This window comes from Formica exsecta, unplaced genomic scaffold, assembly GCF_003651465.1.
Source record: "Formica exsecta isolate Colony F162 unplaced genomic scaffold, ASM365146v1 scaffold33, whole genome shotgun sequence".
Classification (NCBI taxonomy): domain Eukaryota; kingdom Metazoa; phylum Arthropoda; class Insecta; order Hymenoptera; family Formicidae; genus Formica; species Formica exsecta.
Window position 1 is genome coordinate 977,560 of NW_021850553.1, and position 27,418 is coordinate 1,004,977.

Genomic DNA, 27,418 nt, shown 5'->3' on the forward strand with positions numbered 1-27,418 from the left:
TATATATATATATATAGAAAACCTTATTAGAAAATGCATACATATATACAAGACTAATTTCTTCCACTCATTTTTACCGTAATTTTCGTATTAATATCCGTATTATCGTTTGTAGACTGGGGTATTTATCGGACCCGTAATGTCGGTTCCAATCGTCCTATTCTCCGGCTTCTTCATTAATTTCAACGCCATTCCAAAATATTTGAAGTTCCTCTCGTACGTGAGTTACGTGAGGTACGGTTTCGAAGGTGCCATGATCTCCGTGTACGGTTACAATCGAGCGAAGCTCAAGTGTTCCGAGTACTACTGCCACTTTAAGAGTCCGACAAAGTTCCTCGAACAAATGTCCATGGAGAACGCGGTCTACTGGGTGGACGTTGTTGCCCTGGTCGGCTTCCTGCTCGGTCTCAGAGTGGTCGTTTACTTTGTGCTGAGACTCAAGCTGCGATCCCTTCGTTAAATTTTTTGACTGGTAGTCCAGGACAGACAATAATCACGACGCTGCGGCCGTCGTTGCAGCGGGACTGTGACCTGGATCTCAACGAAGATTACATTTTTTTTTAAACGTGTAAGACGAATGACAAAAGAGACGATCGCGCACAAAGGACAATTCGATCTCGAGATCGACAAGAATAGAATTGTCGCATTGAGCGGCAAAGATCGTCGCATGAAAGGAATATTGACGAAGAGAATACACACGCTTTTGAATAGAGATATGAGGGAACAAGGTAAATCAAGGTCGTCTTTGATTAAATCGTTTGACATACGAACTTTTTGATATGATAATTTAAGTCGTTAAATACCGCAAGATACTTAATTTTATGTTTGTCTTTATAAAAGTATAATATTTTTTATTGATTCCATTCATACACACACATGATATGTGTGCAGAATATTAATGCTTCGAAGAATGTTTAATTATTATTAATCGTAATGATTATGGCTTATGTTACCAAACTGAATCTGATCTCTGCCGTTGGCAAAAGAAAACAGTTTATCGTATTTTCTTTGTCCAAGTAAGAAATAGTTATCGCGACCAGAATTCAAATTTGATTAAAAACGGATCACAATCTAAATCGTCTATATAAGTAGACGTTTAAATAAATAGTACAGACAGGAGTTAGACTACTTTCAATCGTGTATTAACAACGTGTAGGTCGATCTGCGACGCCAAATACATTGGCTTTCCGGTATTAAATTAAAATCGCAAACGCGTTTATAGCCAATTACATACTATGAACTCGCCAGGAGCCTTAGGCCCATTCAAGACTCGTGTCCCTCCAACGAGCGCGTTTAAACGCGAACACGACAAAATAGAGGTTTCTATAGATAAGCAGAGTAGAACACAAGGATCGTTAAAACGAGTCTTTTATGATATTCCCATGTTAAATTATACATAGTTTGCTATACTTATTTCGACCGGTTATCTCGGAGATAAATAAATTGCGTACTTACGATCGTAATAATGTCCTCGGACAGACGAATAGAGGAAAATTGCGAAACTCGAAAGCACACTTGTTCGCGAGTAACATTTTCGTATTAACGATAGAAAGTGCTTATTCGATACGTCTCACATAATCACACACTCGATCTTTCTTCATATCGTAATTTCATCAAGAGTTTACCTAATAAATTATACAGTAATTATAAGGAAATAAGGGAAAAAAGAAAAGGGAAGAAATATGTTTATTGTAAAAAAGCTCACACATGACCAATCACTAGCTGCCTGAGCGTTGCTTCTAAGTGCGAGTGCTAAATATTGTTACACTTATACTATATAGTATATATGACTATTGGGAGGACATTGTGTATGTATAGCTGTATAAAACGAAAAACAAAAGATAGGTAGTATTCCGTGCATTAATGATATGTAATTAACTCATACTTATGTTTTATAATATTGTATGATTCTTTTTCACGGCCTATATACACAATTACATTCTGCACATTCATTTATCCGACGATTGACGAAAGGACAGAGATTAAAATTGTATTATAGATACTTTCAATTTAATTTATACACGATCAAGACTCGCTGCAAATGTTATTAAGACCAACTAATATGATCATGATATCAAGAAAAAGTTATAAACTTATAAGGAGCAAAGCAATTTATGCATCGGTTTTGTAGACAATATAAATGTAATTTTATTTATATTGAAGCATATTTTATTTCTATCTAAGAGATTGAGTTAAAACATATTTTAGTTATGGTATTTCTCTTATGCTATACATATAATAGCGAGATAGGTGTAACTTTAACAATAAAAATATGTTCTAGTTTTTGTCTGCATTAATGAGTGAATAGTGATAATGACAAAATGACAAGGCAATATATAGAATCTATCACGTGAAAATTATTTTATACATCATATTATTTCGTAGAACTTATAATTTCTTACATTATATCTCATTATATTAGTTTACTTATCAATCTCTCTTGCAATGTTTTTTATTATAATTATATATGATATTCGTTGATAATAAATATATTTTTTTAGCCAAATGATAATTACATTTATTGTTACGCATAAGTTATAGAAATCAGTATTTATACTTTGATATTATTTCTATTTTATTACATCATTTAATTACATTATTATTATATTATTATTTTTGTAAGCCAATTGTACATTAATATCATAATGAAACGCATACTCCCTTCGTTTTTTGCCAACCTGCGGTTGGCAGCAGTCGGGAGTAAAAATATTTAATTACCAAGGATTTTATGAAGAAGTCAAAATATTTTTTCTTAAAAACAATTATTTTTTTTATACCAATTGATTTGTCTCATTATTCTGAGTAAAAATATTTAAGATTAGTTCAAATCTTAATGAGATATTGATATATCGATTTTTTTAACGGTATAATATATTTTTAAATCGATCGTGCGATATCATCAATGCATTATCTTAACTATACAATGTTTCTTTCATGCTATATAAAACAGTTCGGTGAATTTAGAACAATTTTAGGTAATGTAATAATTATTAAGTTTTTTAAGGGATCTACATAGTTGCAATATACAATTAAATCATTTTTATTTCTCTTATTGAGTTATTTTGTTTGATTCAAAATTCATTAACCCTAAATATATGTATATTTCTCTGGAAGTATTCTCTCTAGGTTTTTATAAAAAAATATAGCTACCATAAAATATATTTTAGAAGCGTTAAAATATATATATAAGATCGATATACATATAATCAAACATCTTTTTTTTAAAGAACTTACGCATGTTTCTCATGTCATATAATTCTAATAATAAAGAAAAAAAGATCGATTAAAAAAAGATATGTGTATTAATCCATGGGACAGTAAATAAATTTCTATATTTTTAAATATTGTATAGTTATTTATTGTTTTGTTGTATGCGTTCAAAAGCAATGGTATGATTATCGTTCAGAGAGAGGATAATTTCAAAATGCCATACGACATATTACTTCAAATTATTACATATTCCTTTCGTATGCATTATTATATTACTAACTTAAATTTTACATGTTTCCTAATTATTTACTAAATAGACAATGAGTTTTATATAAAATACTAGAATGATTCTATCGCAAATCTAGAGCGACATTAACGAAATAAAAAAGAGAATGCAGATTATACGAGATTGTGATATCCATAAAAAAATTTTTGTCTGCCGCAACTGAAAATATCGAGATATTCGTAAGTGTATAAACCCAATAATAATTTTATATGCGTGATATATTATTGACCATTTTAATTATTAGCATGCTTACAGATCATATGTTGTTTGCAAAAGTTATTCCAGAAAAGGTACGCATTCTATCTTCATATATGTATAATAATAATACATGTAAATTTTTTTTTTTTTTTACGAAATCGCACTCATATCGAAATCTGAATGTGCAGTATTCTCTGATGTACAGATTATTTCTTAACGACTAATTCCAATTATACTGGTCGATCGTACTATAATTTTGCGCTTGTCAAAGTCCAGATTTCATGCAATGCTGCGCAAGAAATGGCTGAGCGAGGAGAAAGATTGGAATAATCATCGAATCGATTATTCGAATCGTATCGCGAATACGTGCGCATTGTGTTCAAGCTTCGTTCGAGCGTTATCGGTGTGAACTTTTTATTATAGCGATCTCGCTCGTTATGAAGCGCAAAATATAAGATACAAGTGTGTGCGCGTAGCATAGAAAAATCCATTCATAATTTGTCTCTTTTAGGATTATACATATATCTACATGTGTACACGCACATACGCACAGACACTTACATACACACATACACGCACATGTCAATGTATAATGCATAAAGTCAGACCCTAATACATCGCATACCAAATATCGCAATTTTTCAAGTACTGTAATTTTATATGACGGAAAGATTGTAAAAGAATGTGTGAATGAGCGTGCGAATGTACAAAGACATGAGAGATTAGGCCTGTAGAGGAAATCTTCTTTTTGAACCGACGAAAATTATACGAAGATGTTTCGCGTGATAAAAAAAAAACATCGCCGACCCTTGACGAACTGAAGCTAATGTACTTCGTATCTTGCGATTTTAGCAAGAGACGTCACGTTTATACTAAAGCACAAATGAATAAACAATTGTATTAATGGATGAATCATCTTCTTTGTCTAAGCCATCAAAATATTTAATAGTAGATATATCGGCGTTAAAAATTTTTTGCTAATGAAAAATTGACTCCGATTTGACTGATGTGTTTAAACACGAACTTTTCAGATATTATAGTACATAATATTCTGCACAATAGCATTCAAATTGTAATACAAAGTATATTTATAATGTAATTTATTGAGTTGTAAAGTTTGAATCGACGTCTCAGTGACGTATCGATATCACGTGACTGCACGACTGATGGAGATACAGGCCAGTCTTATTTTAAGCATGCCTTTAACGCGCAACGATGACTACTAGACTACCAACCTTGAATAAATTTGAATAATTTTAAATAACTTTGAATTTAATTTCGTTTTTCTTTTTTAAAAAGAATAAAAGATTTCTGTTTTTAAGTAGAAAAAAAGATTCTCTATAATTATTCGAATAATTAACAAAGTTTTCTAAAATCGTCTACGCAGGCGTCCTTTGCAGAATTTACTAGATATCCTTAGTTGGCATTTTCCATTCTCTCTTGGAACATTGACAAGATGTTATTTGATCCGCATGTGATCCAAGTTGGCAACAACCGCGCTTAGTGCAGCATTGCTAGTATTGCAACACGTTGTACAAGAGCTGTTCTATCGCGTGTGATTGCACAGTGAGATATAAGGATCGATAGAACATGGAGAAACCTATAGTTCGAGCGAGAGTGGTAAAGGTCCTTGGCAGGACGGGATCTCAAGGACAATGTACACAGGTCAAAGTGGAATTCTTGAATGAACAAAATAGGCAACTCATCAGAAACGTCAAAGGTCCCGTGCGAGAAGGAGATATTCTGACGCTTCTGGAATCCGAGCGAGAAGCAAGAAGACTTCGTTAAACCGAAAGGAATAATTATCACATGCCTTACGTAAAGAACTGGTGGAATTTCGGAACTTGATGTTGTAGCGACGAGTATACCGATAAAAAGAAAAGGCTATCATCAAAATAATAAAACAGAAAGAACTGTTTTATCATTTTTTATTTTGGAATAATGTATCAAATATATTTCCCTCCGCTTATGTTTATGAAAAATGAATTATGTTTTTTTTGCACCTAATTTATCATGCTAATAAATTAGTTAATGACATGTATATGTTTTATTTCACACACATGCATTATAATTTTAGATATGTCTAATTAAAAATATTTTTTATAAAGTTCGTAGAAAGAATTAAAAATAATCGCAGTTAAGTCAATGTTAATACAATGTTTATTGGTAACCTCTTTTTTTAATTGGATAAAATTTAATCAATTTCACAATGCGCCTCATTCTGCTCGCAAAATGGAAATACTTATGAATCTTCAACCAAGTTTTATATAAAAAGTCAATATTCAATATTTTGAATGTTTCAAACAAATCTGTTCATAATAATATAAAAATTTAATTATTATTTTATAAGAACTAATTTCACAATTTGTCAACAGCTGGTACTTGCAAGATGCATCAGTTCTTTAATGATTAGCAGTTAGCGATTACACCGATAATAGATAAAAATCATCAGTTACACAACATTAATCATGTTTTCTTTTCTGTCTATTTAAAGATAATCTCAATAATGATAAATTTTATCAATTTAAACAACATTAATTGCGTCGCATGTATGCTCTCCGCGTATAGAGTAGAGATTTTATTCAAATTCTTATCCCAAATAATAATCAAAATTATATATATTATACGTATATATATTACACGTGATAATATTATATTATATAACACATTCCTTTCAAAACCTTGACGACTCTGATAACCATCTTCAATTAAACAAAAAAAATATTCTGAAGTCCATCGTACTTATTGCAGATGTCAAGTTATCAAACTGGGGTCGAGTCAGCTAATTCATTGTCAATTAAACATTCGTCATGCGCACATGCAGGCAGTGTGCGAGCGTAAAGTACAGTCGGAAGAAGTACGTTAGTAGTAGCAGCGCGCATTCTCTTCGCCTTTCGCAAAGCTGGTGGGGCCGGGAGAGGCACGGGTGTCAAAGTTTGCAAGATGTTGAGGTTTTATCGGCGGCCAATCCGCTGCGCGAGATCCGCGCAAGAGAACGGGGATGTCGAGCCGATTAGAAGGCTCCAGAGTCGCGTACAATCGATCGACCAGCTTAGTGTAATGCTGCGACGCGAATTGGTACGCGCGTGGTCGTCGTCGCGCCGCGCGTAAATATCTCCGTTTTTACAATACTCATTCACGCGCACGGATTCTAGGACCGATACTTGGTACAAACCGGAGCATCCGGAGGGCAGCGCCAAGATTAGCAGAAGTGTGGGTGCGACTCACTTGGGTAAATATGAGATGCCTGCTATTTATATTCCGCGTTATATATCTCGTTATATATATATCTTCATGTAACGTACAGTCATGTATGTACGCATTTCCATATAAAATATGAAATATATAACAAAATATATAATGTAATACATAACATATAATGAAATTTATACATATACAGGGTGGTCCTCGTAACGGTCGCCACGATTTTTAAGGCACTTACAATAATCTGACATAAAAAAGCCTGTATACATATATACAAAACACACATAATAAATATATATTTAGGTATGATATATGTATTTTTTAATGTGTTTAGAGTATATAAATTTGTTAAATTTAATATTATAACCATGCATATAAATGTCTATTTGGTATATAATTGGAATTTTTAATATAAATTTTTATGAAAATAGTAAATGCTGATAGTATTTATTTCGGACATGTTTGATATAAGTGTGCATTTATTTATTATTCGATATTTGGTATAATTGGCTAATTAGTTAATAGTGATGTATCTTCATGTATCTTTTGAAAATGTGCAAAAGCTGTATTAAAATGCATCACTCCGCGTGTACTACGGCTTTTATACTAGGCCAGCTGCAACGGTATCTCTATATAGCTCTATCATTATTCGACGGAGTGCATTGCACGCATGTGCCACGAAGAATAATCGACTGGAAATTTTTTTCTTAATTTTATGATAAAACTGTTATGTATATTTCATATCTTGTTTGTTCTTTGAAATATATATTCGATATATTTTCTCAATAATTTTACGTGTGTGTGATTTTTGCAATATAGCGGTTAAGAAAATTGTAATGAGATATTGAACTATTTATAACTTGAAGAGTCTCTCAACAAAGAGAGAGAGAAAGAGAGAGCAGAATTATATTTGTTCATACATTCTGCCCATTCATATAAAATTATGTACTCTCGACGAGAAAAAAATTTGAGAATCAGTAATGTAAACAATTAAAATTTTTATTGTGATAGCGATTTGCGCTATGCGAAAATAATTCAAATATTAATAATTCTCAAAGCTATGAATAATGTATACTATATATACACATGTTATACAAATAAAAATTTGTAATATTCTTCGGTTTTGGAGATAGTAACAAATAAATTCAAGCAAAAAGGCAAAACGACTATTGATTGATTCCATCGCTTATAGAAAGGCTGCAAAAATTGATGAAAAAGAGGAAATTATGAAATACATACATGTCTCTCTCTCTCTCTCTCTCTCTCTCTCTCTCTCTCTCTCTCTCTCATACATAATATTATACTATGAATCTATCGTACTCTCTGCCGTAAATGTAAACTAAATTACACGTGATCTCATAATCATACGCGAATCATCGCTGGTATATGTTTATGATGTTGAACATGAACTTCTATCAGTTACAAGTTACATAATCAATTTTAATGAAATAACTTCTATTTAATTAGAACATAGAGAGCGGTAAGGATGAATAAAAAATATCAATAACTTCTCCCCTCCTCCCTCCCAGGGATATAAATATAAATTAATTTATATATATGCAGAGATGTATGTCTCTTTTGTATTTTATTTACGTAATATTAATGATCAAATAATAATTCAAATTTTACTCGCATCCAGATAAAACTATTCTGTCTCTTTTTATGTATTTACGCAAATTCAACACATATGTGTAATTATCTGTAATTATAGATAATCTTTGCGTGATTTGTTTTTTATACGATATTATTTTTCTATTGCATGCACAGCAATGTAATAGCAAACAATTTTCTTACATTATTGCAATTGTAACATACATTCTTACTAAAGGAATATATTGATTACATCGCGTTTATATCTTTTCCTAACAATATATTTGTGACTTTCAGACGTGCGTTGTTGTAAGTCTGTGGAGCAACGTAATTGGAACTATGGTGGAAGGCGGAAAAAGTAACATGCAGAACGGACTGCTCAGTAATGGAATTAACGGGTGAGTTTCTAACAAAATTATAGACTTTTGTCTTATATTCTGTAGTGACTTTCTAAATGTATAGTTTATAATAAGTTTTAAAGAGGAAGAACATGAATAAGCATCCCTCAACCTTCATTTGAACAATGAGTTTTCAAATTGTGTCAATAATAATATGTATATCGGAAAAAAGCGGAATTGACAGAAAATGGCTTTTTTACGGAGAAATCTGCAATGCCCAATTTTCTAGCCTGCGAAAATAATGCAATGTGCTCGCTTAGAATGATACATTTAGAACACACAACACTACTATAAGGTCGATCATCATTATTATCATATGTGGTAGTTCAATCAATGTTATCAGAATACCCTCCTCGATATGCTTGATGATGTTTTCATTTACTTTTTACTGAATTTTATCTTTGCATTTATGACGTTTGATATTTTAATCACGTAAATGCCAATACATATATAGGGCGTTTCTCAACAAACGCTCAATGCTCTTCCATTATTTTGAAGTTATCATTTCTTCATAATAAAAACTAATTGCAACGTTAATCAAGAAAAGAATACTGATTGAAAAATTGGTTGTTTTTTCAAAATATATTTATTAATTATTTATATATAAAATAATTTTTATCATAAAATATAATAATATAAGTTAATTTAGAGTAATATAACATCATATTTCTGAAAGATAAATATAGATATTAAATCGATTATATATAGACACACATATAGTTTAGGATCAAACAAAATTAACTGCAGAATATATTTATTTCTAAAATAAAAAATACAAATAATTAATATTGATGTACTGTGAAATTTTCACGATTTGCGCAAATCAATAACTTTGACCAGAGAACCATAATTCTTCCACGATAAGGTCAATTCAGAACCGATAATCGCCGATAATTTATTCCGTCTGATAGTCACCACAAACATAGAGTGACAGAGTGTACGTACCTCGGAATTTGAACTTTGTCGCTACAACATTTCCGGCGATACTCAAGCTTTAAACATTACATCTTCGATTTCCAGGAATTATATTGCATGTTCTATTAGGTAATAATCATGAGCAATCAATTCTTTATCATATCGATAATTTCGATAATTATTTTCGCAAAAAGTTGTTCAAACTAGAGCATAACAAAATAGTACAAAGTCATTGTACAGACATTTTATCGAACATGAAAAATAAATTCACACACAGTTTTCACAATATAAAATATTTTAATGAGTGTTAAGAAACAAATTCAATCGGAACGATTTCTTTTAAATCGATTCTTGATGCTAAACCTTGCGCTTAAGTGTTTACCTTGAGAAACACATAATAAAATTATCGTATAAACTAATCGCGTCTATGAAAAAAATCAATAGGAATATACTATACTGCCATTTAGAAAACTTTACCGCATGTATCACGAACGCAAAAAGATAGAACGATTAAACATTGTCAATAATGGAGAACTTTGCACCTACTCGATACTTGATTTCGTTCCGCATTATCTCATCCGTACACAGCATATTGATCTTCGAGCAGGTTTCAAGAGATATCATTTGAAGATTTCTATATAATCATTCAACAAAAACGATTTATTACTCACGCGTAAAAAATCTTATAAACAGGATAATAAAATAGATGTTTATCGTACAAATTAAATATTACGCTTACATAATAGATGTAGTATTGCATTACAGTTTTTCTTGACTATCCCAAGATAATTACTTCTCTCGTTGTGTGTTTAGAATTGTAAGAAAATTTACATTGACTTTACAAGATACAACATCTTTTTTTATCGTTTCAACCACAGAATCGGTTAATTTACATGAAATATTATATATTACACAATCGCAAAATTATAACTCTTTGTATAATTTATTTTACTCCGATCTAAAGAAATTTTTTTTGATGATCTCATCCGACTATCTCTTCTTTTTGCGAGAAAAGAAAAATAGAAAGACTCTATCCTTTTTTTATATTATGACCGATTATGCAAACCGGTTCGTGACGAGATTAATATGAACAGACATGGAATTTCCTTGCCGAGATTCCAACGGTTATAGCTTGACTAGCAAACGTTAAGGAGCATTTTTTATAATGTTCACATGTGCGTATGTGTGCTGCATAATAAGCAATTTACGGCCATTTGCATAATTGCGATGACCCAGAGAGTGGAAATACGCCCGTCAACATGTAATAATCCATCTTAAGATACTTTGTTTCAAAGTACGTTATCACGATTTTTCTCATTTGTCTCTATGCGAGTTATCCGATTTATCTATTGTTTATTGTATTTATTACAATCGCCGGTTTCGGTACGTTACTTAAAACAACTGTGAGTAAATTAATATTATTAAATATAACTCTCGAAAATGCTCTTTTATTTTTTTTCTTATATTACAAATGTTTTCGATTTATTATTTTTTTATGTCACAAGCAATTTATCTTTAATTATTCGCCGAGATACATATAAATTCCACGCGCGTCCAGACAATGGACAGTATATTGCGGATAATGCTATTATAACTTTTAATTAATTGTCCTTTTAATTATGCACTTTTAATTAACTAGTGCTGTGATATCAGATGGGAACAAAGTGCCTGCCGATACAATCAAGTAGGTCGCTAGTGAAATATCTATGCGTTTCTGCATCACACTGTTATCATGCTTATTGAAGATTTGTTTAAGGACTTTGCGCTTCTTATTGTGTAAGCGACGTTTACTTCGGCTACTGTACATTGTAAATTACTCTCGGAATGACTTTATCGATAGTAACCAGCCGTGGCTCTGCAAAAATTTATCTCACGCCAGTCATTTTTTCGCTAAGGTTCCTAATATTTGGTCATTTCGTCAATATTACAAAATTTTACGATCAATATCTTTTAGAATAAACGCTTCGCTACATTTGATAAATCAAGATAGAAAGATAAGGATACAACTGGACGATTATAACTGTTTTTTATTTGTCAATGAATCAGTTAACAGATAATTCTTTTATTCGTAAAATTCATAAATTTTTTATCGTTCTTTAAATCGTTCCTTAACAAACATTTTGTAGTAGTTTTTATATCGCTATAAAATGGTAATTATTTTTTTACTTTTATTTATATTACTTACTACTTTTATTTATATTACTTGCTATTTCTTGGAATATTTTATGTAGATTAAGACTTGAATTATGTAAATATATAAATGATAAATAGTTAATAAAAAATAGACACACACACATACACACATAAATAGCATTTCGTAATAAAATGTTAAAGATATAATTTATGATAAATAGCTTTAATTAATGTTGACGCAGTGTTTATATGTTCTTTCCTCTCTCTGGTAACATGTTAGAAAAATATTTTATCTCAACATTATTTATAAGATTACGTTCTTAAATAAGCGCTGCTAAGAAGATATCTCTGAATTTTTAATAAATTTAAATAAATTTCTAACGATGCACCAGCATATTTAATCATATATATGTAATTGTAGCGAAAATTAATTGCATAGATGCTGCAATAGGTACCGTTAGCATTTATATCACATAAAATTGCTCGTTTTCTCTTCCCTTTTTGAAATTGTTGTGCAACCTACAGTTCTACACTGCTGCACTTGGAAATAATACTTTGTCTATGCTTCAATTTTGTGATTATTCCATTTTCTTCGCGAGTTTCGCAATCTCTCATAGTTTTTCGTATGTAATTTTATCGTATAATTTCCAACAGAAAAAAGATAGCTATTGACAAAAGTGTCACGTTCGCAATAACGTGTCTAGAATCTCTGAATTATAACATATTTATCGGGGGATAGCAAAACAAAAATTTACTATCTCTCTTTATATATATCTTTAGTTTTTTTTTCTAAATTTATTTTATATTTCTTCATCTTCTTAAATAATCTATTTCATTTTCATAAACTGAAATAAAAATTTGATTGCATTTCGTATGACTGCAATAACACTTGAGAGAGAAAGAAAAGATTATTTCATAATTCTTATTGCGTTTAATTACTATTAATAACATAAACAAGAATAATTAAGTTATTAGCTAATTACACGCGGTAAGCGTTATATTATATTATTTCGACAAAATACATAATCTCCGAAATTATACATATGTAAATGCATATTTTATGTTCCATCTTTTTTTGGCACCATCAACCAATCAGGAAAAATAAATATCTTTTATAATTAATTATTACGCTTTATTTTATGTTTTATCGATTGTCGATTAACATAAAAATTTAGCTTTTATCTTAACTTTATCGCGACAATTATTTTGTTGCAGCGTGACGCGGATAATGTTTTAATAAATTGGTACTCGTTTACAATCTATTTACAATCTGTACTTATTGTTAGTACAATATATTAAGATTTTTATTTTTTTAATATCTGGGAAAATATGGGAAAAGTGAATCTGTCAATGTCAAAAAAAAAATAAATAAATTTTAAATAGTAATAATAAGAAAACCTTATTATTATTTTTATATTCTGCATTCTGTATGAGTACAGATACAAAACGTGACAGGATATGGTCGTAAATGTGCCGAACTTTCAATCTTGTAATGCGGATCATAATACGGTTTATTGTGTTTGATCAAACGCGCGAAAAATATAAATTGCATTTAATGAATACATAAACGTGTCTATGACGTAAAGTACATATAATTTTGCTGTCGATCGATTTGCAACCAATGCTTAACCACCAGTCTTCCGGTGATCATTCAGAGTACAGAGTATTCAGATTTCAATTAACACATTAAATAAATGTACTTAATCTTAAAGTAATATAATTATTGATCGGTCAATTTAATCATTTTTAATATTTGCGTAATTTCAAATATAGAGTTATTTAAATATAACGAACAAAATTTCTTTAGATGTAATAGGGTATACTCTAGAGATTTCTGTTTAATTATTAGATTTTTTAATTATTAAACATACTAATAATAATTGCAACTGTTAATCAATTGTCAGTCTCATATTCCTATTAAATCATTGTCCACTTACGTCAATATATTAAAGACGATCCTTTAATGGTGTTAGTCCATAACTCTACTGCATTATAAATGAATGTATGACGTACAAACTAACTCACACCATATATAGCTGTGGAAAGTTCTCAAAAATAATGCTATTGCGTCTATTTTCTTATCATCGATTGCGATTTGTGAGCACGGAACGCAATAATTTCACTTAATAATCCCATTTGCAGATTAATTTCGAGCATGCGATAAAAATGCTCTTCCAGGATATCATCTCATCGAAGTTGCAAATTAAAATAACATTTCTTTACTTTTATCATGGCAGCTATGTGATGATGTTATCTGTGGTAACTCGGCTCATTCTGATAATAGCTGATAATAGGTTTAAATGGCAGTGTATACTTTGTCCGAATCCTAAAAAAATTTTCCGACCCAGATTATGCTCTTTTCTTTTTTTATATTTTTACTACACACTTCTAATACGCAAGTCATTGTCTATCGTCGGACAATATTAATTAGTTTTACTCTTCGATACAAATCGAAATATTAATGCAGATACTCTCATTCTGCGGCAATAAACCGCGTGATGTACTATGTAATGTATCGCTCGCAAATTCCAAATATTCCAGATAGTTGACTGGCAATAATAAAAATCGAGACGTGTCATCAATGAAAATTACACCCATACGTATAATCTTTTATTAAAAAAAAAATAATAATAATAAATTAGGGAATGAGAGCCACAACAAATTGAAAAAGATGACTAAATCTTTTTGGAAAATGTCATTAATATTATCAACGATAACATCCGTGTTTTTGTCAATGGGGACTTTGATCTACCGATAACGTTGTTCTCATGCATCGTGAATGCCTTCTTTCATGATCGCATAGCGCATAGTGGAAAAAGGGAAGAGAGACCGTGGAATACGAGAAGGGGGAACGAGACAAAAAGGGATGCGACGTCAGCGATCAATGGCGGTGGTCGCGATGCTGTCGCGGCTTTTAAGTCAGTTGGTCTCGAACCGTCATAGCGAGTACACGTGAGAGGGAGGTGTCAAGCGGCTCTTTTGTCTCCCCACCAGTTATACCTACTGCAAGCTTTGTTATGGGAGCATAATCCGGTGTATTTGAAAATCGCAACGCGTTGCGCGCTATTCGGGAGTGCGCCGCGACACATGCAGCCGTACAGATCGAACGTGGTGCTATCATTATCGATCACCTCATCGCGCGCTTCGGAGAAACAGATTAGGATGCGCTTTGTTGCATCTCAAGGCTAGTTTCGGTGTCCGGGAAAGTTTCTCCAACAACGTACAAAGAAGTATCGCATAAAATTACGAATGCGTCGGACCGTGTAAGAGTCAGTGTACATTAAAAAATTGCTCTTTTTCCTTCTCTTTGTTACAAAGAAATATTTCAAAGTTTTTGTTATAATATTTTAAAAATAGAATTTTTAGATAGACGTTCTTGTGTAAAAACTGATTAAAAAGAACTCTCTGCATCAACTGACCTTTTTTTTTACTGCACTATATTACTTTGTTTCGGAGCTTTTTATTGCGTAGTTTAAATTCTGAAGAAAAAAAAATTTACATCAAAATCTTTTGATTGACAGGTTTTGTATAAACGCGAATAAAATATAAACGTAAAAAAAATTTATGTGCAAATTTTATGTGCGATAATAAAACGATCAACAGAAGTTTGGAAACTATTCGCACTGTTTTATAAAACATTAATTGGCAAATCGATGTACATTTATAATCTATATGTTTGCTTCCTTTTCTCATATGCTAATTTTGTATTAAATTAGATTCATATGACGTATAACCTTTTTACGAGATGCTCATATTCAGTATTATATGCTACTAATGTATATGAAATTACGCGTTTTTAATGTTCTTATATAATATTCTAGCAATGTAAATCTTCACATTGCGCGTAAATAAATCTCTATCATCTTTAATAAAGATTAATAAACTATGTAAATCATATATAATTATCGTGGTTGATTGTTTTATATGTATGATTTATATTGTGATGAAAAAGCTAGTGCTGATACTGCAAGCGTGTTTATATCTGACGGATGATGAAATGACATTCAACGTGTTATAGAAATGTAACAATTTCTCTGTTTTCTTTCCTTGTTACTTACGCGTTGCTCTTTCAAAAATATTATTAAATATTTTTTGTAACTTTTCATGGTATAAGATCGTCATGAAACAAGATTTTTTTAAAAGTTGACGCTTTGTTTGTAAACATTTACGGCAAAGAGATTTGAAAGCAAACTTATCTAAATCGTTAAATCGTCCACAAATATTGAAAAAAAAAATATATATATATATATAAACAGAAGTTCGTTATTAGATCAAACTTGCTCCGAATACAATATATACATTTAGTATAAGATTAATTTTTTCCCTCTCCCAAGTAATGTATTTGAAATGTATAAAACGTTTGCATGGAAAGCGAGGTGCATTGCATTATACGAATGATATTGCAGGCAGTGATAAATATCAGTGGGAAATCGTTCGTTTTTTACTTTCGTGAACACAATAACATTGATCTCGCAACAAGCTAGTAAGATCGGGACAAACTTTGATTGGCATTCGGGAAAGAAAACGTGAAAGGAAAACTCATTGAAAAATGACGCTTGAGGGAAATTGCTCGACGGAGGATGACACCAATCGAGTTTTGTTCCAATCCAGGAAAAACTCGATGGTGCGGCTGCAGATCGTGCCGGCGCAGCCAAAAACTATCACGCACCTGCCAAAGAGACCACCAGTCGATTTGGCTTTCACCGACCTCACCTATAAGGTCCGAGAAGGCCGCAAAAATAGTGAGTACACATTTTCCACTTAATATCAATATTTTAATCCACAGAAAATTGCGATGAGAACCATATACGCTTTTCAATTAAATGTTTGCAATTAAAATATGCATGAGAAGATAAATCTGTATCATATCTTTTCCATCAGACATGTCTATTATTGTAATTGTTGTACATCATACATACATACATACATACTAAAATAATTTTATACTTTCATGTTTCACAATTCAATATACAGCAAGAAGCGTCACATGATGTTATGATATCACTTTTGATAAAATCTCGAATTTTGGAATTTGAACTTTACTTTGTAAATAGTTATATCATTTTTTAAATAGAGATGATATATGTATATGTACTCCATTCTCTATTCTCGACGCTGGTTATGTCGTTATGCATAGAATGTTGACATTCGAAGAAACAAAGATAATTCTTTGTTCTATGATATAGAAGATTAATCAAGCATAAGATTCGCCAATTTATTTATAATTTTTAATTATATTTTATATGCGCGCATAAAATATCAGGATCAATTTTTCAATATTTATTATATAGATATCGTTAAATTGCATAAAAATGTTTATTAATACATTCGAACTGTTGTAATTTAACAAAGATTCTTTAAAGGTCTCTATATTCCGATTTGAAATTTTCATACTATTGGCACACATGCGGCTAACATATTTCAGGTTTGCGGTAATCAGATAAATTTTATGTGGTTAGACAAGGCCAAATTATAAAATTTTAATAAATAATATGCTATATGTGTTGGCAAGAAATGATAAAAAACTAACGACTAGAACTAACATAATATTTAAACTCTAGCCAATTAAGCATTAGCCATGGCACATTCAGATAGTGATGTGATATGTATGTGATGTAGTAGAAAAAGTAGTAGTCGTATGAGAAAAAGTCGTAATAATCGTAGAAATTACATCGTAAATCACATGGTGTGCCCACATACCGCCCTTGAACTGCATTCCACATGCGAATATTATTCGAATTCAACATGGCCAAGTCATGTGAAAAAATTTTATATTTTTTTGAATTCTTATACTTGTTTTCATAATGGCCTAATAAATATATATAACTTATATGGAAATCTCTCTTTAATTATTTCCTATAAAACACTTAAAAACGCACGAAAATGTGTTTTGTTTACATATGCATCTTATATATATATATATGTACTTAAAAAGATACATGTTTTTTCCGTGCGAATACATTATCATATATATGTTATCTACTTCCGTATACTAATTTGCTTAATATATTGCAAGGTTTTCGACGAAACATTCAAGATATTGTAATATTAATATAAAATACACATCAAAAATTGCATGTAGATTGTATACAAGTCGATAGATAGAATAGTAGAATGAATTATATATTTGTTATTTTGAAAAAACAGACAAATTTGACCAAGTATTTAATGTCAAATTTAATAATTTTCTTTATTTTGCGGTATATTTTCCTATTTATATTTCTATAAAATGCAAGACCTAAAATTTTTTTGTTATGCTAAAATTTATCGATTCTAGTAAAATTGTAATTTTCTGATCTATGTGCATATCACGTGCACAAAGAATTTTCAATCGCAAATTGTCGAATACTCAAGCATAATAACTTACTGTTGGATCGAATCTATAATTAGAAGTACTAATCAAAGTTTTATCTTGCACTTACTAGCAATGTTTCTAATTGCGAGTGGCAATAAATCTCCCATTAATATTTTTACGTTTTTCATGTAAAATATGTTTTTCCAATACGCGCGTACTAATAATAGATAAATCTACAATTTACAAGCATTGTCAGAGTTGTGAATCTTACGGATCTTTTGCATGTCAAAGAATTGCCAACGGATTTTGTACTAGGCTTTTTTTCTTCTTTTTTTGTAGCCTTCGCATGCAAAAACCTGTCGTTAACTGCCCCGGACGTATCGGTCGTTGTCAAGCGTGATAAATGGTTGCAAACTGGTTTCCGATGACATTGACCACCGAGTGAAAGTGCATGCACGCACGCCAATTGCGTGGAAGAAATGCGTTTCCGCAGCTCCGTAATGCGGTGCAATGGCATGCAACGAACGCTCCGTGAATGCATTTCAGGGGGCATTCTTATCAGAATGTAATGTAGACGGTACACGTGATAACGATAGTTTAAACGCAGCGAACGTATGACACATGTGAATGACTGTCCGTGTTTTTTTGAACATGAGCATATTTCAGAAATTTTTTTCAACGCATATATTTTCATTAATTTAATTCAGACGCAAACTAATATTACTAAGGACACCTGTTATACTTAATGTCAACACATTGCTCTCTCTCTCTCTCTCTCTCTCTCTATATATATATATATATATCAGATCAATAATTTAATAATAATACTAACAATACGAAGTCTTTTGTATCAACTACATACTCACATACTGCGTAATCGATTTTCTATAGCTGCCTTTGTATCGTGGTCAGATTCTATTTGCAATATATGACATTTTGCCTCATGATGTGGATATACACGCCATAAGCTATGTAGTATATTTCAATTATTTATAGACATATGATAGCATTCATCTGTTGCCTTTTTTCTTTTTATAGTTCGTATAGAGGTATTTTCGCAATATAAATCACCTTTTGCAAATGATATTCTTAAGTTGCAATCATGTGTAAGAAAATTGTATTATAGAATTAAGTTGTGCGTATATTTGTTGAAGTTATTGAAATTTTATTACAAAATTAGGTCATTGTGTAACGCGATTAAAAATGCCTTGCTTCCTTCTTTTTTTATATGAGTCAATGATTCAAACTTGATATTTTAATTTGCAAATGAATAATTTTAGTGATGTAAATATGTATATGTCACTCAAATTGCGATTATTGATATTATCCGCTGTAACATCCAGAAAAATCTGAATAAAGATTCCGATTAATTGCACATCACAGATAATAATCACATCAATAACCACAATTTTACAAAATAATCTATTATGACATAATATCTCATATCAGACAGGATATGTTAATTACATTGATTTGTAATCTAAACTCTTGAAAAAAGAACAGATAAATTTGATTTAATGGCCGCGTAAATGCCTAATATACATTCAAATTATTTAAAATATTTTAAAGAACAGATTGGTTTAAAAAAAAAACATCACGATTATATTTCTCTTTGTAAGTATTAATCTCAAGCGGTGTAAATATTATTCGAAGAGTCTTTGTTCTTCTTATCGTAGCTTTCAAGCTTACAAGTGAATTGTTCTGCTTGCAATAGCTATAGTAGGATAAAATTCTGTTTCACCGGCATTGACTGCTCGCGACTCATCACGTTCAGATTCTGATTCTCGAATTAGTCACCATTTTGATGAATAATTTCACATCGATCAAAAGGATTATTTTACGATCTAGAAAGAGAAAGTCGCTATGAACGTCGCTATCTGAACGCTATGTATAACAGATCACAAATATATGAAATAATGATAAACTACATTTCAATCGTGCAATACTTTGAATATCAAGATTTAAATATTTATTGCATAATGCATTTTGCTATGATGCAATCTTTGTTGAAGAAGTAGGAAATTAACTCTGATGGCCTTGATGAACCGTTTAAAAGTTGAGATACAGCTGGCCACGTAATCCAGGATTATTACGTTATTCTAGTAATGCTACCTTGCAGATGGGCTTCCGTAATAAACTCATTTTGCTGTCAAGCATAGATAGAATTAAATATAAAATGATAGCATTTTTCATTTCATTTTTTCAGTAATGCAAACGTAATATTGATACTATATATCACGGTTTTCAGATCAAAATTAATTGCTTAGATGTTTCTACAACTAGCAATAAATCAAAGAAAAAACACAATATAATACATAACACTTTATACCAGAAGATTTTGCTGTAGGCGTAGATGCGAATCACAAACGATAATTATTGTCCGTGCCTGAATAAATATATTGAGTGATACTTCAATATATGATATTAGATAATTCTTATCGTGAAACACGCAGTAAATATGCATTCATGGATGCGCACACGAATGTTTTAATATTCTTATTTTTTAGGATGTCTTATCTCGAAAATTATTGATAAATATCAATATATTGAGTGATACTTCAATATATTAGATAATTCTTATCGTGAAACACGCAGTAAATATGCATTCATGGATGCGCACACGAATGTTTTAATATTCTTATTTTTTAGGATGTCTTATCTCGAAAATTATTGATAAATATCATTGTTTCATATACGAAATGATATGTCTAATAACTCACTAGTTTGGTTTGACTTATCTACAAAAATGCGCGCAAGATATATATATATATAATTGTGTATCTCTCTTGGTAAAAAAATATTTGATTGGATAAATTTAGTCATACGTATAGTACTTGAAAAGCTTTACGTTTTTAAGAAAAACAATGATGTATCGCTGATAAATTGATACCAGTTTGGACAGATATCACAATACACGTAAAAAGCACGTGCTGCATTTCGGTTCACATTTGTCGGCTTACATGTTGCAATGCGAAAGAAATGCAATAGCCATTAAATTGAATATTTTTCTCATCGGCTTAAAGAATGAAATACATTATCTATTTAGGGTAATAATATGACCTATATCTTCGCGTGCCTGAACGATGGCAATGTGCGCAATAATGAAATATCGAACAATAATTGTATATTATATTATTCTTCTCTTTTATATTCTATTACTGGTTATCGTTATGTTACCATTGAAGCATCATTTTTCCACCCCATAAAACTTTATATCTCATTGCTTCACCAATGTGATATCCACGCAATAAAATATAAATCGGTGAATCATAAATTAGCAAGGCGACATTCTTATCGAATATCCTTGCTCGCGATAATCATTTTCCTTTCAAAGTCGTTGAAATATTTATCAACAATGTAATAAAAATAGTAACACAAGTTAAAAGCCTTGAGTGCACGCGTTTGATAACTTCAAACTGATAATTTCGACTTTGCCTCGATTTTTAGAGGTTTTTGTTCTCTTATCGCAATACTCAAAGGGATTTCATTATTATTGTATATTAACAAAATATTCTATTCCACTTTTTGAAATAGAGAGAGAGAGAGAGAAAGAGAGAGAGAGAACATTCCTACAAAATATTTTTTAAAAATTTTATTCTTTAAAATAATTATAATTATCTCAAGAGATCAACAAATTGTGTAGGGACAATTTCATGTGTCGGATATTTTCTCTTGATTATCGTTTTAAATTTATATTGAAATCATTGTTGTTATACAGGAGACAGATAAAATACGATTCTTGCCTATATGGCAGATATTACGATATACTTTTACGAGATTATGTTGCAGCGTTTTGATATGACGTGAAGCATTATTGCGCTAGTCAGAAGATTGCAAAATTAAATGAAGAAAGTCCAGTATGGCCTTATGAAGACAAATAGGTGGGCATAAGATTTTGAGGTTTCTTCGTCTATCTGACTTTCTCTCTCTTTGGCTCTTGCTATTTTATTTACACTCACAGATATATGCGCATAAAGACACACCCGCATATATATACACATACACATGTATATACATAGGTATATATCCCGTATATACGGTGTGAGCAATCGGAGTAATTTAAACGCTGTAAGCCACCATGTATGTCATAGAAAGATTTTTGCAATCCATGGTTTGCGTAATTCGGCGCGCAGCCTCTTGTACGCTCGAAATTGACAAACTTGATTCACCTCTCTCTAGATCCTCTCTCTCTCCGCGTAGATCCAAGTTAAAGGATTGTTCCCCTATGATCTGCAATATTACATTCTGCGTACATGGCCAATCAACGGCACACAATGGTGCAATTAGCGGCACGTGAGCTTTGATATATGTGGGAAGAAGATATTTACGTTGCATTTTTCAAGTCATAAGAAAGCGCAGCATAATCATTCCAAAATTTTAAAGAATAAAATTATGACAGAATTGCGTAACAATATCCGGCAAAATTTAAAATGTAATTAATGGAAAAATAATTTTATATGTATATAAAATCAATGTGTTACATATAATTGTAATAGTTACGATCATAATATTGTACATGCAAGCACATTTATCATTAGGTGATAAACTATCGTAGCTGGAAACTATCTTACAAAAAGCAATAAATTTGCATTAACTTCATGCATGAACATACAGGATATTTCAGAAATCACGCACTTCCTCTTGATTAAAAGCCAAACAAAGAAAAATGTTATCGGAATCATTTGAAATATCAATAATGCTTATATCTGGCAAATATAAAGATTGATATATGTATATTTTAAATGGTTATACGATAATTAATGTTATGGTTAACAAAAACAAAGTTTTATTTGTCATATAATCTAAAAAATAACATATTATGTATCTGTCATAATAGAAAAGATGCATTACAATAATGAATATGTATGAGAATTTTTGAAAATAAAAATACACATCGACAATCTCATAAAAACCAAGTTTTTAATTAACTACTATATTAATTATTGTAGTTGACTGCGTAAATTCTAGAAATATGTTTAATATTCAGGAGTTTGCATATATATGACTATTAGTTTTATCAATTGATCTATGATCTTAAAATTCCTGTGCACAGTCTTAATATGTTTATATAAATCTGATTGGAACCGGTTCACCTTGGCTTGAAACAAAAAAGCATTTTATTATGTCATTACGATTTTATGCTTCTTCGCAATGTTCGGTTCGCAAATATTTGCGTACATAGCAAGCAATCGAATAGTTATATGAAGGTACTCTTATAGGTGACGTGACAATGGAGGTATTTATCTTCGTCACAGAATATTAAGTTACCACTTTACGTGCATACGTTCTTATAACAAAACGTGACATTAACGCAAAACATATATGAATGTAATGCGGAACGTTTCTTTACGCGATTATTTCACAAGTATTGCTTTTGTACAATATATTTTGTACGAATTTGTAAATGAATGAAAATAAATGGCCCTTTTTGTTATCTTGTAAATACAAACAATAGAAAATAAAAAAAAAAAAAAAAAAAAAAAAAAAAAAAAAAAAAAAAAAAATCGTGCAATACTTTGAGCTTTTAAAAACTAAAATATTCTTTAAGTGACCTTCATTTATTATAATTGAAAATTTATAACATCAATTTTTGTTGTAGTTTTGATAGTAAGATTTTAAAGTCAAAGAATAGTCCATTCTACTCTTAGAACTAGAATTTATTGTTTCACTGATTATATAGTTTGTGACATAGGAAATGATATTCAAAAGTCTTGCGATTATAATATACTGACGTTGACGGCGTTCGTTATTTTTTCTTGGGGCAAGCACTGCAATAGTATTTTAATTTTTTTATTTAGACCAACTGTTTCTGATTGTGGACTGCAATTGCGAAAGCGCCGTTTAGCCATTATCTATCTATAATTTTGAAATAAGAACACTAGAGTGAAATCAAGATACTTTATAAACCGGGAGGTCAAGTTATACCACATCGTGCGATGTATAGAATGGGCGGATCCTCGTATACTATCACGGTTAATGCGTATTGCGTCAATTGAATATTGATAAATATCTTTGTTTTATTTTATATAAATTATTTTGCGCTAATTAATATTCGTACAAATAGAAAACTTCTACTTTAAAATTTAAAACATTATACTTACTGAATGCTGTTTTTTGAAAAACAGTTTGTTTGTTTGATTGTAGTTTGCAAGAAGTAAAATATAATTTTCGATGACAGATAGAATAACAGAAACCAACTATAAATATACCAGTTTGAAGGAAATTTTATGGACAGAAATTTAAATTGGTTATTTTGAATATATTAAAACATTTTTATATAACATTGATAAGATGCAAATATTTTATATTTTATGTTTGATAATATGCGAGATATTTTTCTCTAATGTATCTTCAAATTAATAATATTTTAATGAAAATATTTTTTCCGCATATATATTTTAATTTAAATTTAAGATATTTATTAAAGTACATCCTGCATATATATATACAACATGTATAAAATAAATATTATTTATTTAATCAAAAAGCTCTCATATTTTTTAATTATATAATATGCATAATAAATTACGTTTCTTATTTTTTTACTAATTTTGATATTAGAAAATAAAATTGTAAAATAGAAATTGTGTCAAATCAATTTTTCTAATTAATATAAAAAAAATAAAACGGTATATAGAAATTAAGTACATATGTACATCTGCTAATTATTATCAAAAACAATCTTAATTGCTCCACTTTTTTATTATTGTAAAAATTATCTAACAATAGGAATAATTAACAATCGAATTTGAAACAACTTGACTTTTATCTTGTAATCAACGAGCTCATCAATTAAAATCGCTCTTCTGGCCTTGCGGTTACATATGAGTCACACAAGCAATGTTATATACGCAAATATAATATAGCGTGTGAGCTTATTCTGGACTTTGTCCTGCTCTCTTTGTTCGATATCCCGAGCACACATTATATATTAATAGTTGATGTCACAAAAAGCAGAGATTATGCTTATGCCATCTCGGTACGACGGTCAACTTTAACAAATGTGACTAATAATAATCGTTTAAAAAAGTATTTAATTCTGATTAATTAGTAAGTGCTTAATTGTGAGAATATCATCAATACACGTAACTATTTACCTATTTATTTACGAATATAAGCGTGCCGTAAGCTTGTTATTCACAAGGTATATGTAAACATTTTAATCTAAAAAACATTTGCGTTTATCAGTTAATAATGATTTATTAAGCAAATATTTTCGGTTATTCTTTATTATATTTTTTACACAGTTGCATATTATTTCTTAATAAATGTTTGTTAAAGAGCGTTCTCGTTACATGTTTTTTTTTTTTTTTAATACTATGCATTTCATCAAAAATGCCTTTTGCAAGATAAGATTGTTTAATTTAGTGTTAGTTAAATCAGATTGTTGTATAGCAGATAGCAAGTTCTTTTCACATGGATTTAACAATTTTATTTGATTTTTAGATGCGAAAACGATTCTCAAATCCGTCAGCGGCAGACTGCGATCCGGCGAGTTGACGGCTATTATGGGTCCTTCTGGTGCAGGAAAGTCGACACTCCTAAATATCCTTACCGGATACAAGTGAGTCAATAAGTGCTTGTGAAACTTTTACGATACAGTTATCATTAATAAAATTATATTAGCGTATCAAGTAGACTAATATAGTTTTATTATTAATGATATTGAGAATACGAAAAAGACTAATGCGCGTAAAGATATATGCTCAGTTTAAATAAATATAAACTTGCGCAAGTTAATATTGTGCATTATTTGATACTTATATCATTAGCTTGCAATGATATGTATTTTGCAATTGACGTATGTATTCCTACATTCAAATAGACACAAATAAGCTGGTAAAAATTAATAGGTAAAAGTCCACTCTTATTCATTCTGTATCAGTGAATAAGCTACTGCTTATTTCATGACTCACACATGTATTTTTATGTGCATACAACATTGTTCTAATTACTTTTCCACATTGTTAAATTCTATTTTAAAAAAGTCACAAGAATTATTTGTTCAAAAATAATGAGTCATAAATTACTTACCCAATTTATTTCCCAGGGCTATTTTCGTAAATTTACAATTAAATTTTTTATTCTAATCGCATTTAATCGTCATCATAATATCTATCGAATTATCGATTATTATTTAATGCAATTTATTGCAATATAATAATATAAAATGTATCCAAATATTCAGTATGTATTAAATAATAGTATATATTAAGAATTCTCATTTTTCAAAAGCATTTTCAAAAGAAAGATCAAATATTTAAATAGAATTCAACCAGAGATTCTTTGCGTAATTTATCCAATCACCAGAATACTCAACCTCTTCCACTATAGCATTTGCGAAGAATTTCGTCGGAACTCGCGCTTTCTTAAAATTTACGTCAGATTAGCCACAACGCCAAGTGTGGTAGATATTTCCTGTGTGAAATTCCCGAGCCTGTCGTTCATACATCAACAAACAAATATGACATATATAAGGAAAAACGGCAATAACGTTCGGACGTACGTTTTTTTCCCTTTCTCTCTGCGAAAATTGGTACTTTGACTTCAAAGTTTGCGACACGTTACTAAAATACCTTAGGTATTCGTGCGAATTTGTATGTGTGCATTACCATAAACCGACCGCGCTGCGGGAAGATTTCGTCGTACGTACATATAATCTTGGCATGACCCCGTACTTTCAGTTTTTATCCCAATGATTTCGCTTTCTTCGCCATACTGCGCGATCTCACTTTCTTCGACGAAATACGAGTCTCACTTTCTTCGTGTTTTTGTGTCCTTACGGAACTGCTTCGAAACAAGAATATTTTTCGCCGGTGATTACAAAATTAAGGAGACAATTAAAAAATTATATTTTTATGTGATAGGATCGAAATATGCGTGTATGTGTATTTCACAGTTTAATTGTTATCGTGTAATTTAGTTATATGGTATTAAAATCGCCTTCCGAGAATATTTTATTGAATAAGCTGACAAAGCACTGAATGTACACTTTCTACTTCGATGTATTGTCTTCGGTTGGCTGACTACTACAGAATGTTTTGCTTGACGAAACAATCTATTCGGATTTCTTCAAGAATCCTGAAAGAGTTATGTATAGATTGCTGCAGATATAATTGTCCAACAAAAATTTATAGATTTATTTAATTTATTATCAATATTTTTAAATAAAATAGTACAGTTTTATAT

The 27,418-nt window shown here is 30.5% G+C and overlaps 3 protein-coding genes across 6 annotated transcripts in view; all 3 read left to right on the forward strand.

Annotated features, from left to right (window-relative positions):
* The window catches only part of LOC115238265 (ATP-binding cassette sub-family G member 4), a 19,377-nt gene extending 16,871 nt beyond the window's left edge, over window positions 1–2,506 (forward strand). Inside the window, exon 12 of the mRNA XM_029811929.1 lies at window positions 116–2,506. Coding sequence (XP_029667789.1) covers window positions 116–460 — 345 coding nt within the window. The 3' untranslated portion in view covers window positions 461–2,506. The remainder of the gene's footprint in view (window positions 1–115) is intronic.
* Window positions 2,507–5,114: 2,608 nt separating this feature from the next.
* Window positions 5,115–5,531, forward strand: LOC115238269 (40S ribosomal protein S28-like). The gene has a single exon (XM_029811935.1). The coding sequence runs from the start codon at window positions 5,285–5,287 to the stop codon at window positions 5,480–5,482; it is 198 nt and encodes a 65-aa protein (XP_029667795.1). The 5' UTR covers window positions 5,115–5,284; the 3' UTR covers window positions 5,483–5,531.
* A 1,130-nt stretch (window positions 5,532–6,661) lies between these two features.
* Window positions 6,662–27,418, forward strand: part of LOC115238267 (ATP-binding cassette sub-family G member 4) — a 28,402-nt gene continuing 7,645 nt past the window's right edge. Inside the window, exons 1-4 of one of the 4 annotated variants that reach the window (XM_029811933.1) lie at window positions 6,662–6,926; window positions 8,786–8,886; window positions 16,546–16,676; window positions 25,676–25,793. In XM_029811933.1, coding sequence (XP_029667793.1) covers window positions 8,828–8,886; window positions 16,546–16,676; window positions 25,676–25,793 — 308 coding nt within the window. In that variant the 5' untranslated portion in view covers window positions 6,662–6,926; window positions 8,786–8,827. Of the gene's footprint in view, window positions 6,927–8,785; window positions 8,887–14,850; window positions 15,204–16,228; window positions 16,677–25,675; window positions 25,794–27,418 lie in introns of those variants that run through there. The other 3 variants (XM_029811931.1, XM_029811932.1, XM_029811930.1) reach the window with 3 other exon arrangements.